At 55.5% G+C, this 15,386-nt stretch overlaps 2 protein-coding genes across 3 annotated transcripts in view; one reads left to right on the top strand and one right to left on the bottom strand.

Moving 5' to 3' along the window:
- The window catches only part of LOC141726532 (cohesin subunit SA-3-like), a 28,134-nt gene extending 27,158 nt beyond the window's left edge, over positions 1-976 (bottom strand). The window contains exons 1-2 of the mRNA XM_074531456.1: positions 812-976; positions 7-103 (exon numbers count right to left, since the gene is read on the bottom strand). Coding sequence (XP_074387557.1) covers positions 7-103; positions 812-924 — 210 coding nt within the window. The 5' untranslated portion in view covers positions 925-976. The remainder of the gene's footprint in view (positions 1-6; positions 104-811) is intronic.
- A 2,319-nt stretch (positions 977-3,295) lies between these two features.
- GAL3ST4 (galactose-3-O-sulfotransferase 4) lies at positions 3,296-10,678 on the top strand. Of its 2 annotated transcripts, XR_012577707.1 has the most exons (5): positions 3,296-3,548; positions 4,660-4,778; positions 6,558-6,807; positions 7,892-8,781; positions 9,088-10,678. XR_012577707.1 is itself a non-coding variant. In XM_074531449.1 (4 exons), exons 2-4 carry the CDS (start codon positions 4,669-4,671, stop codon positions 8,678-8,680), a joined length of 1,149 nt encoding a protein of 382 aa, XP_074387550.1. In that variant the 5' UTR covers positions 3,296-3,548; positions 4,660-4,668; the 3' UTR covers positions 8,681-10,678. The 2 variants fall into 2 exon arrangements, 1 of the variants encoding a protein (XP_074387550.1); XM_074531449.1 differs by having other exon boundaries at positions 7,892-10,678.
- Positions 10,679-15,386: the final 4,708 nt, after the last annotated feature.

The raw sequence follows: 15,386 nt of genomic DNA on the forward strand, positions 1-15,386 counted from the left end.
ACTCACGCGGCTCCCGGGGGCTGCTCGGGCCGGGCCCCGCTTGCTCCGGGGCCGCGGGGAGGCCGCGAAGTCGCTGCCGGAGTCGGAATCGTCCGGGAATTCCCTGAGGGGATGTGGGGGGAAAAACGGGAATTGGGGGGAAAAACGGGAATTTTGGGGGGAAAAACGGGAATTTTGGGGAAAAACGGGAATTTTGGGGGAAAAAACGGGAATTTTGGGGGTGAGGTGGGGAAAGTGGGGTTGGAAGGGAGGGGAAAGGGGAGAAATGGGGTAAAAAGGGGATGGGATGGGGGAAATGGGGAAAAGCCTGGGGAAATGAGGGGAGGAAAGTTAGGGAAAAAATGGGGAACGTGAGGGGAGAAAATGAAGAGAAAAAATTGGGAAAATGAGGGAGGAAAATAAGGGGAAAAACGGGGGGAGAATGAGGGGAAAATGGGGAAAATGAGGGAGGAAATGGGGGGGATGGGATTGGGGGAAATGGGGGGAAAACAGGGAAAATGGGAAAACTGGGGGAAAACTTGAGAAAAATGAGGGAAAAAATAAGGAAATGAGGGGGAAGATTGAGGAAAATGAGGGGGAAACGGGGGAGATGGGGAGAAATTGGGGAAAATGGGGAGAAACTGGGAAAAATTGGGAAGAAAACCCAGAGGAAAATGGGGCTGGAATTAGGAGAAAACGGGATAAAAAGGAGCTGGGACAGGGGGAAAACGTGGCAAAAATGGGCCAGAGATTAGGAAATGTTGGGGAAACTGGGGAAGATGACTGGGAAAAGGGGAATTTGAGGGTTTGGGGCCGTTCCCGAGGAACTCACGGGCTGCGGGGGGAGCCGGGGGAGCCGCTGCCCCGCGGGGCCGAGCCCGGAGCGCGGCCGGAGGAGGATCCCGAGGAGGAGCCCGAGGCACGGGGGGAGCGCCGGGGAGCCATGGGCCAGCTGGGGAAACGGGAAAAGATGGGGAGAAAATGGGGAAAACGGAGAGAAAAGGGGATTCTGGGGGGGCTCTGAAGGCTGGGATCCGCCCAGAGGGGAGAACGGGGGGTGGGAGCCTCGAAATTCCCTCAGGAGAAAAGGCGGGAGCCCCAAATTCCCTCAGAAGGGGAAGGAGAGGGGTGGAAACCTCAGAATTACCTCAAAAGATAAAAATGAGGGGAGGAAGGCTCAAAATTCCCTCAGGGAAAAAAAGAGGGAGCCCAAAATTCCCTCAGAAGGGAAAAATGAGGGGTGGGATTCCCAAAATTCCCTCAGGGAAAAAAAGAGGGAGCCCAAAATTCCCTCAGAAGGGAAAGGTGAGGGGTGGAAACCTCAAAATTAACTCAAAAGGTAAAAATGAGGGGTGGAAGGCTCAAAATTCCCTCAGGGAAAAAAGAGGGAGTGCAAAATCCCCTCAAAGGGGAAAAATGAGGGGCGGAACCCCAAAATCCCCTCAGGTCACAATAGCAGGGGTGAATGAAGCACTTCCCTCACATTTGTGGGGTCAAACCCCACAAAACGCCTGAAAAATCTCCCCGAAAAATCCCCCAACCCCCTGGATCACACCAAGGGGCCTCTCAGACCCCCCCAGACCCCAATTTGAAGAGTGAGGGTGAAGCTCCCCCTCACAAAACCCCTCTAGAATGAGGAGAGTGAAGTCTCCCCTCACAAATCCCTCAAAGAGAGAAAGTCGGGACCTTTTTTGGTCTCTCAGACCCCCACAAAGCGCAACTTGAGGGGTAGGGATGAACTCCCCCCCTCACAAAACCCCTCTGGAATGACGGGAGGGAAGCTCCCCCCTCACAAAAACTCCTCGGCTCCCACTGAGGGGGGGAGTCGGAACCTCTCAGCTCCCCAAAACCCCTCTCAAGGAACCTGCGAACCCCTCATGGCCCTCCCTCACCTTTACGGGGCTGAAAATCCCCTAAAAAAATCAAATTTCCCCCCCAAAAAAATCCCGCCGAAACTCCCGCACCTCACGCCTGCCTCGCTTCGCGCCAAAACAAAATGGCGCCCGGCACGTGCCCGACCCGCCGTGGGCGTGGCTGCGCGCTGTCACGTGTGCTAAAGGGGCGGGGTCGCGTGTGGAAGTGGGCGTGGCTTCATCCGTCACGCGGCTCGTGGCGCCAAAGCCGCAGCGGGGCCGCTCCGGGACGGGGGGTTCCCAAAAAACCCCAAAATTTGGGGATTCTGACGGGAATTTGGGGTTTGGGGGGGCTGTGGGGGGCCTGGATGGCTGTAGGGGTTTGGGGAATGGGGGTATCCTGTGGATTAGGGGTCACTTATGGTCTGGGGGTTCCTAAAAAACCCAAAATTTGGGGATTCTGACGGGAATTTGGGGTTTGGGAGGATCTGGGAGGTCTGGAGGGGGCTGGGTCCCATTCCCGATCCCATTCCTGGCCCCAAATCCCATTCCTGATCCTATTCCCGATCCCATTCCCCTCTCCGATCCCAAACCCCGATCCCAAAATCCCAAACCCCGAGCCCCAATCCCGATCCCAAACCACAAATCTCGCCCCGATCCCAATCCGAATTCCCCTTCCGCCCCCCGGGGCCGTCCCAAATGCCATTCCCGATCCCAAATCCCTTTCCCCATCCCGAATCCCAAATCCTGATCCCAATCCCGATCCCGCTCCGCCCGCCGGGGCCGTCCCAAACCCCGATCCCAAAATCCCAAACCCCGATCCCAAATCCCAAAGCCCGATCCCAAAATCCCAAATCCCAAACCCCGATCCCAAATCCCAAAATCCCGAATCCCTTTCTCCGTCCCGATCCCGATCCCGCTCCGCCCGCCGGGGCCGTCCCAAACCCCGATCCTAAAATCCCAAACCCCGGTCCCAAATCCCAAACCCCGATCCCAAAATTCCAAACCCCGACCCCAAAATCCCAAATCCCAAACCCCGATCCAAAATCCCAAATCCCTTTCTCTGCCCCGATCCCGATCCCAATCCCGATCCCGCTCCGCCTGCCGGGGCCGTCCCAAACCCCGATCCCAAAATCCCAAACCCCGATCCCAAAATCCCAAACCCCGGTCCCAAAATCCCAAACCCCGGTCCCAAATCCCAAACCCCCATCCCAAAATTCCAAACCCCGACCCCAAAATCCCAAACCCCAATCCCAAATCCCAAACCCCGGTCCCAAATCCCAAACCCCGATCCCAAATCCCAAAATCCCGAATCCCTTTCTCCGCCCCGATCCCGATCCCGATCCCGATCCCGCTCCGCCCGCCGGGGCCGTCCCAAACCCCGATCCCAAAATCCCAAATCCCAAACCCCGATCCCAAATCCCAAAATCCCAAATCCCTTTCTCCGCCCCGATCCCGATCCCAATCCCGATCTCGATCCCGCTCCGCCCGCCGGGGCCGTCCCGGGGCGGGGCCGGAGACAAAAGGGGAAAAGTTTTCGGGGCAGGGAACAGAAGGATCGGGAACTTGGGCAGCTGTGGGATCGTCGGGAGGATTCGGGATCATCGGGAATCTTTGGGACCATCGGGAATCTTTGGGGTCCCCCGGAATCTTTGGGATCGCCGGGAGCCCCCCAGGAGCCGAGCCCGGGATGTGGCGGAGCTGAGCGAGGCCGCGGTGAGAGAGAAACGGGGAAACGGGATTTGGGATCGGGGAAAAGGGATTTGGGTCATGGGGAGCAGGGAATGGGGGAAAAAAGGGATTTGGGATCGGGGAAAAGGGATTTGGGATGGGTGAGGAAAGGGACGGGGGAAAAGCGGGAATGGGAGAAAAGGGATTTGGGATCGGGAAGGGATTTGGAGTCAGGGAATGGGGGAAAAGGGATTTGGGATCATGGGGAAAAAAGGGATTTGGGATCATGGGGAAAAGGGATTTGGGATCGGGGAAAAAAGGGATTTGGGATCATGGGGAAAAGGGATTTGGGGTCAGGGGGAGCAGGGAATGGGGGAAAAGAGGGATTTGGGGTCATGGAGGAAGGGATTTGGGATGGGTGGGGGAAACAGGAATGGGGAAAGGGATTTGGGGATTTGTGACCCCAAATGGGGCTCCGGGACTGGGATTTGGGGTCCCAAATTGGGATTTTGGGTTCCGGGACTGGGATTTGGGGACACCTGTTTTGGGGTGACCCCTGTCTGTCTGTCTGTGCCCTGTCTGTCTGTCTGTCCGTCCCCAGCCCCCCAGGATGAAGCCCCCCCCGGCTGTTTTGGGGTAACCCTGTCTGTCTGACCCCTGTCTGTCTGGCTGTGCCCTGTCCGTCTGTCTGACCCCTGTCTGTCTGTCCATCTGTCCGTCCCCAGGCCGTGCCCCCCCCAGGATGAAGCCCCCCCCCCAGCTGTTTTGGGGTAACCCTGTCTGTCCATCTGTCTGACCCCTGTCTGTCCGTCTGTCTGTCCGTCCCCAGCCCCCCCAGGATGAAGCCCCCCCCCGGCTGTTTTGGGCTAACCCTGTCTGTCTGTCTGTCTGACCCCTGTCTGTCTGTCTGTGCCCTGTCCATCTGTCTGACCCCTATCCGTCTGTCTGTCCGTCCCCAGGCCGTGCCCCCCCCAGGATGAAGCCCCCCCCGGCTGTTTTGGGCTAACCCTGTCTGTCCGTCTGTCTGACCCCTGTCCGTCTGTCTGTCCGTCCCCAGGCCGTGCCCCCCCCAGGATGAAGCCCCCCCCCGGCTGTTTTGGGCTAACCCTGTCTGTCCGTCTGTCTGACCCCTGTCTGTCTGTCTGTCCGTCCCCAGCCCCCCAGGATGAAGCCCCCCCCCGGCTGCCGCCGCCTCTCCCCCCTCGGGGCCGCCCTGGGCGCCTTCATCACCCTCAGCTTCACCCTGGGGCTGCTGGGGGGGCCCTTCCGCCACAGGTGAGACCCCAAAACCCCAAAATCCCATAGAAACCCTGGGGGGGGCTTTTCCGCCACAGGTGAGACCCCAAAAACCCCAAAATCCCATAGAAATCCCATAGAAACCCTGGGGGGGCCCTTCCGCCACAGGTGAGACCCCAAAAACCCCCAAAAACCTCCCAAAAACCCCCAAATCCCATAGAAACCCCATAGAAACCCTGGGGGGGGCCCTTCCGCCACAGGTGAGACCCCAAAAACCCCCAAAAACCTCCCAAAAACCACAGAGAGACCCCAAAACCACAGGTGAGACCCCAAAAACCCCAAAATCCCATAGAAATCCCATAGAAACCCTGGGGGGCCCTTCTGGCACAGGTGAGACCCCAAACCCCAAAATCCCACAGAGACACCCCAAAAACCACAGGTGAGACCCCAAAAACCCCAGAGAGACCCCAAAAACCACAGAGAGACCCCAAAAACCCCAAAATCCCATAGAAATCCCATGGAAACCCTGGGGGGCCCTTCCGCCACAGGTGAGACCCCAAAAACCCAAAAAACCTCCCAAAAACCCCCAAATCCCATGGAAACCCTGGGGGGGCCCTTCCGCCACAGGTGAGACCCCAAAAATCCCCCAAAACCCCAGAGGTGATTTTGGGGCAAATACCGGATTTAGAGGGAACACACCGGCATTTATTCAGGGGATATCGCGATTGAGGGACTCCTGTCGTGATATCCCTGTGCGACATCAAGGTCAGGATGCGAAGCAGCAGGAATGAGAGAGGAAATCCCGGGAGTTGGGGTGTAAATGTCGCGATTCCAATGGGATTTCTGTGCGACTATCGCGACATGGGCGCTGTCCCGACACCTGCAGGGCCCCACCCTCACGAGGTGTTCCTGCATCCCAAACACTGGGGTGAAATATTGGGAATTTGGGTGTAAATATCGCGATTTACATCGTTCCTGCATCCCAAACATTATGGTTAAATATCGCAATTTCCATGGGATTTGCGGGGATTTCTGTGCGACTATCGCGACATGGGCACTGTCCTGCAGGGCCGCCCCCACGTGGTGTTCCTGCATCCCAAACACTGGGGTGAAATATCGGGATTTTGGGTGTAAATATCGCGATTTAGGGCCAGCTATCGCGACATGGGCGCTGTCCCGCCCCACAGGGCCGCTCCCATTCCCACGTGGTGTTCCTGCATCCCAAACATTAGGGTTAAATATTGCAATTTCAATGGGATTTCAATGGGATTTCTGTGCGACTATCGCGACACAGGCATTGTCCCGCAGGGCTGCGCCGTCCCCGCCGTGCCGCCCCCACTCGCACGTGGTGTAAATATCACGATTTCAATGGGATTTCAATGGGATTTCTGTGCGACTATCGCGATATGGGCATTGTCCCGCAGGGCCCCGCCGGCCTCGCCGTGCCACCCCCTCTCGCACGTGGTGTAAATATCGCGATTTCGATGGGATTTCAATGGGATTTCTGTGCGACTATCGCGACATTGTCCCTGTCCCGCAGGGTCCCGCCGTCCCCGCCGTGCCGCCCCCATTCCCACGTGGTGTTCCTGCATCCCAAACACTGGGGTGAAATATCGCGATTTTGGGTGTAAATATCGCGATTTCAATGGGATTTCAATGGGATTTCTGTGCGACTATCGCGACATGGCCGCTGTCCCGCAGGGCCCCCGCCGTCCCCGCCGTGCCAGCCCCATTCCCACGTGGTGTAAATATCGCGATTTCAATGGGATTTCAATGGGATTTCTGTGCGGCTATCGCGACATTGTCCCTGTCCCGCAGGGCCCCGCCGTCCCCGCCGTGCCGCCCCCACTCGCACGTGGTGTTCCTGAAGACGCACAAGACGGGCAGCAGCAGCGTGGTGAACGTGCTGTCGCGATACGGCGAGTCGCGACGGCTGCGCTTCGCCCTCCCGCGCCGTTACCAGTTCGGGTACCCGGCGCCGTTCCGAGCCGAGCGCGTGCGCGGCTTCGGGCCTGGGGCGGCCAAGTTCGACATCATCTGCCACCACATGAGGTTCAACCTCAGCGAGGTCAGACACGGGGGAAAACGGGAATTTTGGGCAAAAACGGGGGAAAAATGGAAAAAAAATGGCATTTTTGGGGGTTTTTTTGTGATTTTTTTTTGAGTTTTTAGGGAGAATTTAAGGGGATTTTGGGAGGGTTTGGGGTCGGAAACTTGACATCATCTGCCACCACATGAGGTTCAACCTCAGCGAGGTCAGACACGGGGGAAATGGGAATTTTGGGCAAAAAAGGGGAAAAAATGGGATTTTTGGGGTTTTTTTTGTGATTTTTTTTGGAATTTTTAGGGAGAATTGAAGGGGATTTTGGGAGGGTTTGGGGTCGGAAACTCGACATCATCTGCCACAACATGAGGTTCAACCTCAGCGAGGTCAGAAACAGGGAAAACAGGAATTTTGGGCAAAAATGGGAAAAAAATGGGAAAAAAATGGGATTTTTGGGGGTTTTTTTGTGATTTTTTTTGGATTTTTAGGGAGAATTGAAGGGGATTTTGGGAGGGTTTGGGGTTGGAAGTTCGACATCATCTGCCACCACATGAGGTTCAATCTCAGCGAGGTCAGAAACGGGGAAAAACTGGGATTTTGGGCAAAAATGGGGAAAAATCGCCAAAAAAATCAGAAAAAATTGCCGAAAAAAATTGGGAAAAAGTCCCAAAAAATCCTTTAAAATTGCCAAAAAATTCGGAAAAAATCCCCCAAAAAATCCCTTAAAAACTCCTAAAAAAATTCAGAAAAAATCCCCAAAATCCTCAAAAATTGCCAAAAAAATTAGAAAAAATTCGGAAAAAGTATCCCAAAAAATACTCTAAAATTGCCAAAAAAATCAGAAAAAATTGGGAAAAAAACCCCAAAAAATCAGAAAAAATTGCTGAAAAAATTGGGAAAAAGTCCCAAAAAATCCTTAAAAATTGCCAAAAAAATCAGAAAAAAATCAGAAAAAATCCCCCAAAAATCCCTTAAAAACTCCTAATAAAATCCAGAAAAAAAATCCCAAAAACTCCTTAAAAATTGCCAAAAAAATCTAAAAAAAAAATTTCCCCAAAATTCACAAAACAACAGGAAAAACACCCTAAATTTCTGGAACGTTCCGCAGGTGCAGCGCGTGATGCCCAACGACTCCTTCTACTTCTCCATCGTGCGCGACCCCGCCCGCGTGGCCGAGTCGGCCTTCTCGTATTTCCGCTCGGCCGCCCCCGCGTTCCGCAGCGCGCCGTCCCTCGGCGCCTTCCTGGCGGCGCCCTGGCGCTACTTCCGGCCGGGCCTGCGCGGCAACCACTACGCGCGCAACCTGCAGTGGTTCGACTTCGGCCTGCCCGAGCCGGCGGGCGCGGCGCAGATCCCGGCGCTGCTGGGCGGCCTGGGCCGCGCCTTCCCGCTGGTGCTGCTGGCCGAGCGCTTCGACGAGTCGCTGGTGCTGCTGCGGCACCGCCTGTGCTGGCCCCGCGACGCCGTGGACGCCTTCGCGCACAACGCGCGCGGCTCCGCGCGGAGCCTCTCGGCCGAGCAGCGGCGGCGGCTCCGCGCCTGGAATGCGCTGGACTGGGCGCTCTACTCGCACTTCAACCGCAGCTTCTGGCGCGAGGCCGAGCGCTTCGGGCTGGAGCGGCTGCGGCGCGAGGCGGCCGAGCTGCGGCGGCGCCGCGGGGCCCTGGCCGGGCGCTGCCTGCGGGGCGGGGGCCCCGTGCCCGGCGCCGACATCGCCGAGCGGGGCCTGCGGCCGTTCCAGCCGCCCGGCGCCGGCGCCATCTTGGGCTTCGCGCTGCGCCCGGGGCTGCGCGGGGAGGAGCGCGAGCTGTGCCGGCGCCTGGCCATGCCCGAGCTGCCCTACAAGGACCTGCTGGACCGCCTGCAGTTCGGGGACACGAACGGCACCGCGGGGTAAAAGTCACAGCTTTTACGTGGAGTTTGCCCTAAAAAATGCAAAAATCCCGGTGAAATTCCCTTCAAAATTGGCCATTTTGGGGCTGGAATCGTCCCCCGTGCCTCAGTTTCCCTTAGGGGAATTTGGGGATTCTTCCCATGGATTTGATCCTTTTTTCCCAAAAAAATCTGGGATAAAACCCCCAAAATTCCAGGAACTTTGGGGTTTTCCTGTGAAATAGTTTCCCCAAAAATCTGGGATACTACTCTCAAGAATGCCAAGAATTTCACCCAAAATTCCCAGAAATTTCACCCAAAATCTGGGTAAACATCAGAACTTTTACATGGAGTTTGCCCTAAAAAATGCAAAAATCCCCGTGAAATTCCCTCCAAAATTGGCCATTTTGGGGCTGAAATCGTCCCCTGTGCCTCAGTTTCCCACTGGCTAAAAGCACTGAAATTTGGGAAATATCCTCATGGATTTGTTGCTTTTCCCGCTGGCTGAAAGCACTGAAATTTGGGGATTTTTCTTATGGATTTGATCCTTTTTTCCCCAAAAAATCTGGGATAAAACCCCCAAAATTTGGTATAGGAGCTCCAAAATTCCAGGAATTTAGGGGTACTCCTGTGGAATAGTTTCCCAAAAAATTGGTGTACGACTCTCAAGAATGCCAAGAATTTCACCCCAAAATCTTGGTAAGAATCAGAACTTTTACATGGAGTTTGCCCTAAAAAATGCAAAAATCCCCGTGAAATTCCCTTCAAAATTGGCCATTTTGGGGCTGGAATCGTCCCCCGTGCCTCAGTTTCCCACTGGCTAAAAGCACTGAAATTTGGGAAATTTCCTCATGGATTTGTTGCTTTTCCCGCTGGCTGAAAGCACTGAAATTTGGGGATTTTTCCTATAGATTTGATCCTTTTTTCCCCAAAAAATCTGGGATAAAATTCCCAAAATTTGGTATAGAAGCTCCAAAATTCCAGGAATCTAGGGGTACTCCTGTGGAATAGTTTCCCCAAAAATTAGGTATAAGACTCTCAAGAATGCCAAGAATTAACCTCGAAAATCCCAGAAATTTCACCCAAAATCTGGGTAAAAATCAGAACTTTTGCATTAAATTTTCCATAAAAAATGCAAAAATCCCGGTGAAATTCCCTTCAAAATTGGCAAATTTTTGGGGTGGAAATCATCCACCGTGCCTCAGTTTCCCATTGGCTGAAACGCCCCTAATTTGGGGATTTTTCTGATGGATTTGAACCTATTTTCCCCCAAAATCTGGGATAAAACCTCCAAAATTTGGGATTTCAGCCCTAAAATTCCAGGAATTGGGGGATTTTTCCTGTGGAATAACAAAAAAAAAAAATTTCCGGGTATGACCCTCAAAAATCCTAAGAATTTTGGGGAAATTCCAAAAAAAAATTCCCCCAAAATCCTGGGAATTTTCCCCAAACGAGCCCAGAATCCCAAAAATTTTGGGAATTTTCCCATGGAATCACTTCATGCCTCAATTGACGTCCCAAAAATTGGGATGGAACCCCCAATTCCAAGAATTTGGGGAATTTTCCTGTGGAACCGCTCTGTGCCTCAGTTTACCTCTCAAAGGTACAAACCCCCCCCCCCCCCCCAAATTCCAGGAATTTGGGAATTTCCTCATCAGGAATCCTCCCGTGCCTCAGTTTCCCTCCCTGATCACGGTACAAGCCCCAGAATTCCAGGAATTTTTGGAATTTGGGGAATTTTTTATTTTAACCGCTCCGTGCCTCAGTTTCCCTGTGGAAGGTACGAAAATCCCGGCGGGAATTTTGGGGAATTTGAGGAATTTTCTCCCTCTGGAACCACTCCGTGCCTCAGTTTCCCCTCCCCCGGGACAGGTACGACGCCTCCCTCCCTTCATTATGTTCCTTACATCGCGGCGGGAATTTCCCAGTTTTTGAGGAATTTTGGGAATTCTCGCTGTGGAATGGCCTCGTGCTTCACTTTACCCTGTATATATATAAATATAATAAACGCGCTCTGATTGGCTGTGCGGGGTGTCAATCATTTAATTAAAAGGTACAATTGGTTCGCTGTGCTGTCAATCAAGGGCGGGATTAAGCGGTGGTGGATTTTAATTAGGCAAGAAGAGAGGAGGGGCGGAGTATGTTTCGTTGTTGCGCATGCGCACGGCGGGGACGCAGCCCCGCGCATGCGCACTCAGCCTTCTTCTTCCCCTCACAACCACCCAAGATGGCGCCGCCCATGGCGGCCGCCGCCGCTTGTTTCTCCCTCCTGCTCCTGCTCCTCCTCCGCCGCCGCCGCCGCCGCCGCCGCCTCCGCCTCCTGCACCGCCTCCGCCTCCTCCGCCGCCGCCGCCTCTCCGCGCTGCGCCTCGCCCTCCTCCCTCCCCGCCCTTTCTCCCCTCAGGCCCCGCCATGGCGGCGCCGCCGCGGCCGCCTCTGGAGCCGCGCCCGCAGCTCCGCCTTCTGGGCCACGGTCCGCGACAAATCGCTGTGCGGCCGCGAGTGGAGCGAGCGCTTCCGCGTGCCGCCCGACACCTTCGACGCGCTGATATCGCGGCTGGGCGGCGCCATCGGCCGTCGCGACACGGCCATGCGGCGCGCCGTGCCCGCCGAGGTGCGGCTGGCGCTGACGCTCTGGCGCCTCGGCGCCGCCACCGAGTACCGCGCGCTGGAGGCCGCGTTCGGCGTCTCCCGGAGCTCGGTGTGCAAAATCCTGCGCGACGTCTGCGGCGCCCTGGTGGCCGCGCTGGGCCCGCCCGAGCAGGAGGAAGGGGAGGAGGAGGAGGGTGAGGATGAGGAGGGCGAGGGCGCGCTGGGGGTGAAGCTGCACCTGCCCAGGGACCCCCGCGGGAGCCCGGGCGGGGATTGGGGGCGGTGGGCGAGCGGGGAAGGGCTTGGGCGGAAACCACAAAATCCCGAGGGGTCTGACCCAAAATCGAAATTTTTGGGGTCAAAAATCCAAAATCCAGAAGGTTCCAGCCCAAAATTCCAAATATCGACAAATTATGACCCAAAATCGAAGCTTTTGGGGTCCAAATGTCAAAATCCAGGAGACTCCAGGACTAATTCACAAATCTCGATGGATTCTGACCAAAAATTGGAACTTTTGGGGTCGAAATTTCAATATCCTGAAGATTCCAGGACTAATTCAGAAATCTCAGCAGATTCCAGCCCGAGATTCCAAGGATCGACGGATTCTGACCCAAAATCGAAGGCCGTGACGTCACCGTTTCAAACTCCAGAGGATTCCAGGACTGATTCACCAATATCGATGGATTCTGACCCAAAATCAGAACCTTTGAGGTATAAATTTCAAAATCTGGAAGATTCCAGCCTGAACTTCCACATCCCAGCAGGTTCCAGCCCAAAATCCCAAATCTCAACGGATTCTGACCCAAAATCTGAATTTTTGGGGTCGAAATTTCAAATTCCAGCAGATTCCAGGACAAAATCCCCAAATCCAGCAGATTCCAGCCTGGAATTCCAAATATCGACGGATTCTCACCCAAAATCAGAACTTTTGGAGCCAAAACCCCAAAATCTGACGGATTCTGACCCAAAATCCCAAAACCCGTCGGGAATTCCCGGGAGGTGCAGCAGGAGGAGAAAAATCCCAGCGGGAAACGCCCGAAAATCCCAAAAAATGGGAAAATTCCAGCCTGGAAATGATGAAAATCCCCCAAATTCACCAGAAACTCTTCAAATTCCTGTGGAAAATTCGGGAACTCCGGCCAAAAAATGCAGGAATTCGGATTTATGGGAAAATTCCCAGATTTCAGCAGGAACCTCTGGGAATTCCCAAAATACGTTGGGAAATGCGGAAATTTTGGGGGAAAGCCCTGGAAATTCCCAAATTTTATTGAGAAACTCCCAAATCCCTTCAGGAAATTCCCAAATTTCATCGGGAAACTCCCAAAATCTCCAAACTTGTTCAGAAAACTCCCAAATTTTATTGGAAAATTCCCCAAATTCCCAAATTTTATCGAAAAGTTCCCAAACTCCTTCAGAAAATCCCCAAAATCCCCAAATCCCCTCGGGTCCCTCCCTCCCCCAACTCCCACATTTCCCAAATTTCTCTGAATTCCCGGATTTCCAAAATCCCCCGGAAAATCCCCCGAAAGTTTTTTCCGACTTCCAAAACCTCCAAAAAAATCTCCAAAAAGAATTGCCGGAAAATTTCCCTGAAATCCCGAATTTTTCTGAATCCCCAAATCCCGCAATTATCCCAAATCCCCCGGAATTTCCCCCAAACTCCCCCAATTTCCCCCTGCCCGGCCTGGCCGGGGTCCTGGCTCGGCTGCGGGTCCCGATCCGCGCCCCCGCCGGCTCCTGGCGCTGCTGTCGCGATAGGGGCAGCGATGGCCGCGGTACCGCCGGCTCCTGTCGCGATAGGGGCAGCGATAGCCGCGATAGGGGCGGCTCCCGGGGCTGCTGTCGCGATAGGGGCAGCGATGGCCGCGCTACCGCCGGCTCCCGTCGCGATGGCCGCGATAGGGGCAGCGATAGCCGCGATAGGGGCAGCGATGGCCGCGATAGGGGCGGCTCCCGCGGCTGCTGTCGCGATCCCGGCCGCTGCCGCCGCTGCTGTCGCGGCTCCTGTCGCGATAGGCGGCGCGGGGGGGCGGGGCTGACCCTGCAGGCCACGGTGGACGCGCGCGGCTGCCTCTGGAACGTGGAGTTCCCGCGGGCCGGGGCCGGCGTGCGGAGCTCGGCGCTGTTCCGGAGCATGGAGCGGGCACGGGGGGCGGGAAATGGGGACAGAAACCGCGGAAACGGGAGAAAACCCGGGAATTCTGGGGAAAAAAATGGGGATTTAAGGGGAGAAAACGGGGCAGAAAATGGGAAAAACGGGAATTTGGAAAGGGAAAACACGGGGGGGGAAAATGAAAATCCCGTGGGGGGAAATGGGAGATTTGGGGTGAAAAACGAGAATTGTGGGGAGAAAAATGGGGATTTAGGAGGGAAAAATGGGAATTCCGGGGAGAGTTCTGGGGAGAAGGAGGAGGATTTTGGGAGGGAAAATGAGAATTATGGGGGTTCTGAGAGGAGGAATTGGAATTTGAGGGGGGAAATTGGGGGTCCTGGAGGGAGAAATGGGAGCTCCCGGGGTAAAAAGAGGAATCCCAGGTGGAAAATCGGGAATTTCGGGGGGAAATCCGGGAGTTTCCACGGGAATTCTGCAGAAAATTCTGGGAGTTTCACTGGGAATCCCGAGAATATTGATGGAAATTCGGAAAACATTGATGGGAACCTGGAGAATTTCACCGGGAATTTGGGGGATTCTGCCGGGAGTTCGGAAAACACCGATGAGAATTCGGGAATTTCCCCCGAACATTCGGAAAACAACGATGGAAAATTGGGAAATCTCGATGGAAATCCCACTGAAAAACCAGGAAATGTTGGTGGGAAATCGCGGGATATTGATGGGAATTGGGGAAATTTGGGGAACATCGAGGGAAATCCTGGAATCGCCCCCAACCCCCCCTCCATCCCCCCGTATTTTTTGGGCTCCCCCGGGGATCCGCTGCTGCCCTGGCTGCTCCGCCCCTTCCGCCCGGGGGAGGAGCTGGGGGCGGGGCTATCCCCGGGGGCGGAGCTAACCCCGGGGGCGGAGCTTTTCAACTGCGGCGCCTCCCAGGCCGCGGGCGAGGGGCGGATCCAGGGGGCGGGGCTCTTTAACCAGGGGGCGGGGCTAACGCGGGGGGCGGAGCTGTTTAACCGCGGCGCCGCCCACGCCGTTCGCTCCGCCCAGGCCGCCCTGCGGAGGCTGCGGGGCCGCTGGCGCTGCCTCGGGCACCGCAACGACGCCGAGCCGCGGTTCGTGCGCACGCTGGTGCTGAGCTGCGTCCTCCTGCACAACCTGTGCCAGCTGCGCGGGGACCCCCTGCCCCCCGGCAGCCCCCCGGGCCCCGGGAGCCCCGGGAACGGCGAGTTCTGTCCCGGGAACGGCGAGTTCTGCCCCGATTTCCCCGAGTTCTGCCCCGATTTCCCCGAGTTCTGCCCCGATTTCCCCGAGTTCTGCCCCCACTCCGGCCCCCCGAGCCCCTCCGCGGACACCGAGCAGGGCAGGAGGCTCCGGGCGGCCGTGGCGGCGGCGCTCGAGGGGTGAGGAGACAAAATTTGGGGGGCTCAGACCCAAATTTGTTGGTGCTGACGTGGATTTTGGGGGTTGAGATCTGAATTTGGGGATCCCAGGGATTTAAGGAGCCGAATTTGGGGGGATTTTGGGGAGCTCAGATGGATTTTGAGGGGTCTCAGATGGTCCAGGAGCAAAATTTGGGGTCCCAGTGCCTCGATTTGGGGGGAATTTGGGGTCTCTGGGGGGATTTGGGGGTCCTGATGTGAAGTTTTGGGGTCCTAAGAGAGTCCAGGAGCCGAATTTGGGGAGGTTCAGCCCCGATTTTGGGGTCTCAGATGAATTTTGGGGGTCTCAGAGGATCCAGTCAATAAATCCGAGGACTCTCACCTGTCTGGAGTTCATTTTTGGGGGGCTCAGGCGGATTTTGGGGCTCCCGTGTTGATTTTTGGTGGTCTCTGAGTGTCCAGAAGCCGAATTTGGGGAGGGTCAGCCTCGATTTTGGGGTCCCAGATGAATTTTGGGGGTCTCAGATGGTCCACAACCCAAATTTTGGGGTCCCAGGGGCTCAAGGAGTTGAATTTGGGGTGAATTTTAGGGGTTAAACCCCAAAATTATAATTTTTTAGAGGATTTTAGGATGTTTTTTACCAAAA

This window comes from Zonotrichia albicollis, chromosome 36, assembly GCF_047830755.1.
Source record: "Zonotrichia albicollis isolate bZonAlb1 chromosome 36, bZonAlb1.hap1, whole genome shotgun sequence".
Lineage (NCBI taxonomy): Eukaryota > Metazoa > Chordata > Aves > Passeriformes > Passerellidae > Zonotrichia > Zonotrichia albicollis.

Excerpts from the sequence above, each read along its gene's own strand:
- GAL3ST4 (XM_074531449.1), top strand. The coding sequence starts at position 4,669 with ATGAAGCCCCCCCCCGGCTGCCGCCGCCTCTCCCCCCTCGGGGCCGCC. Across the intron at positions 4,779-6,557 it reads GGGGGGCCCTTCCGCCACAG|GGCCCCGCCGTCCCCGCCGT; the intron begins GTGAGACCCCAA and ends CCTGTCCCGCAG. Across the intron at positions 6,808-7,891 it reads TGAGGTTCAACCTCAGCGAG|GTGCAGCGCGTGATGCCCAA; the intron begins GTCAGACACGGG and ends AACGTTCCGCAG.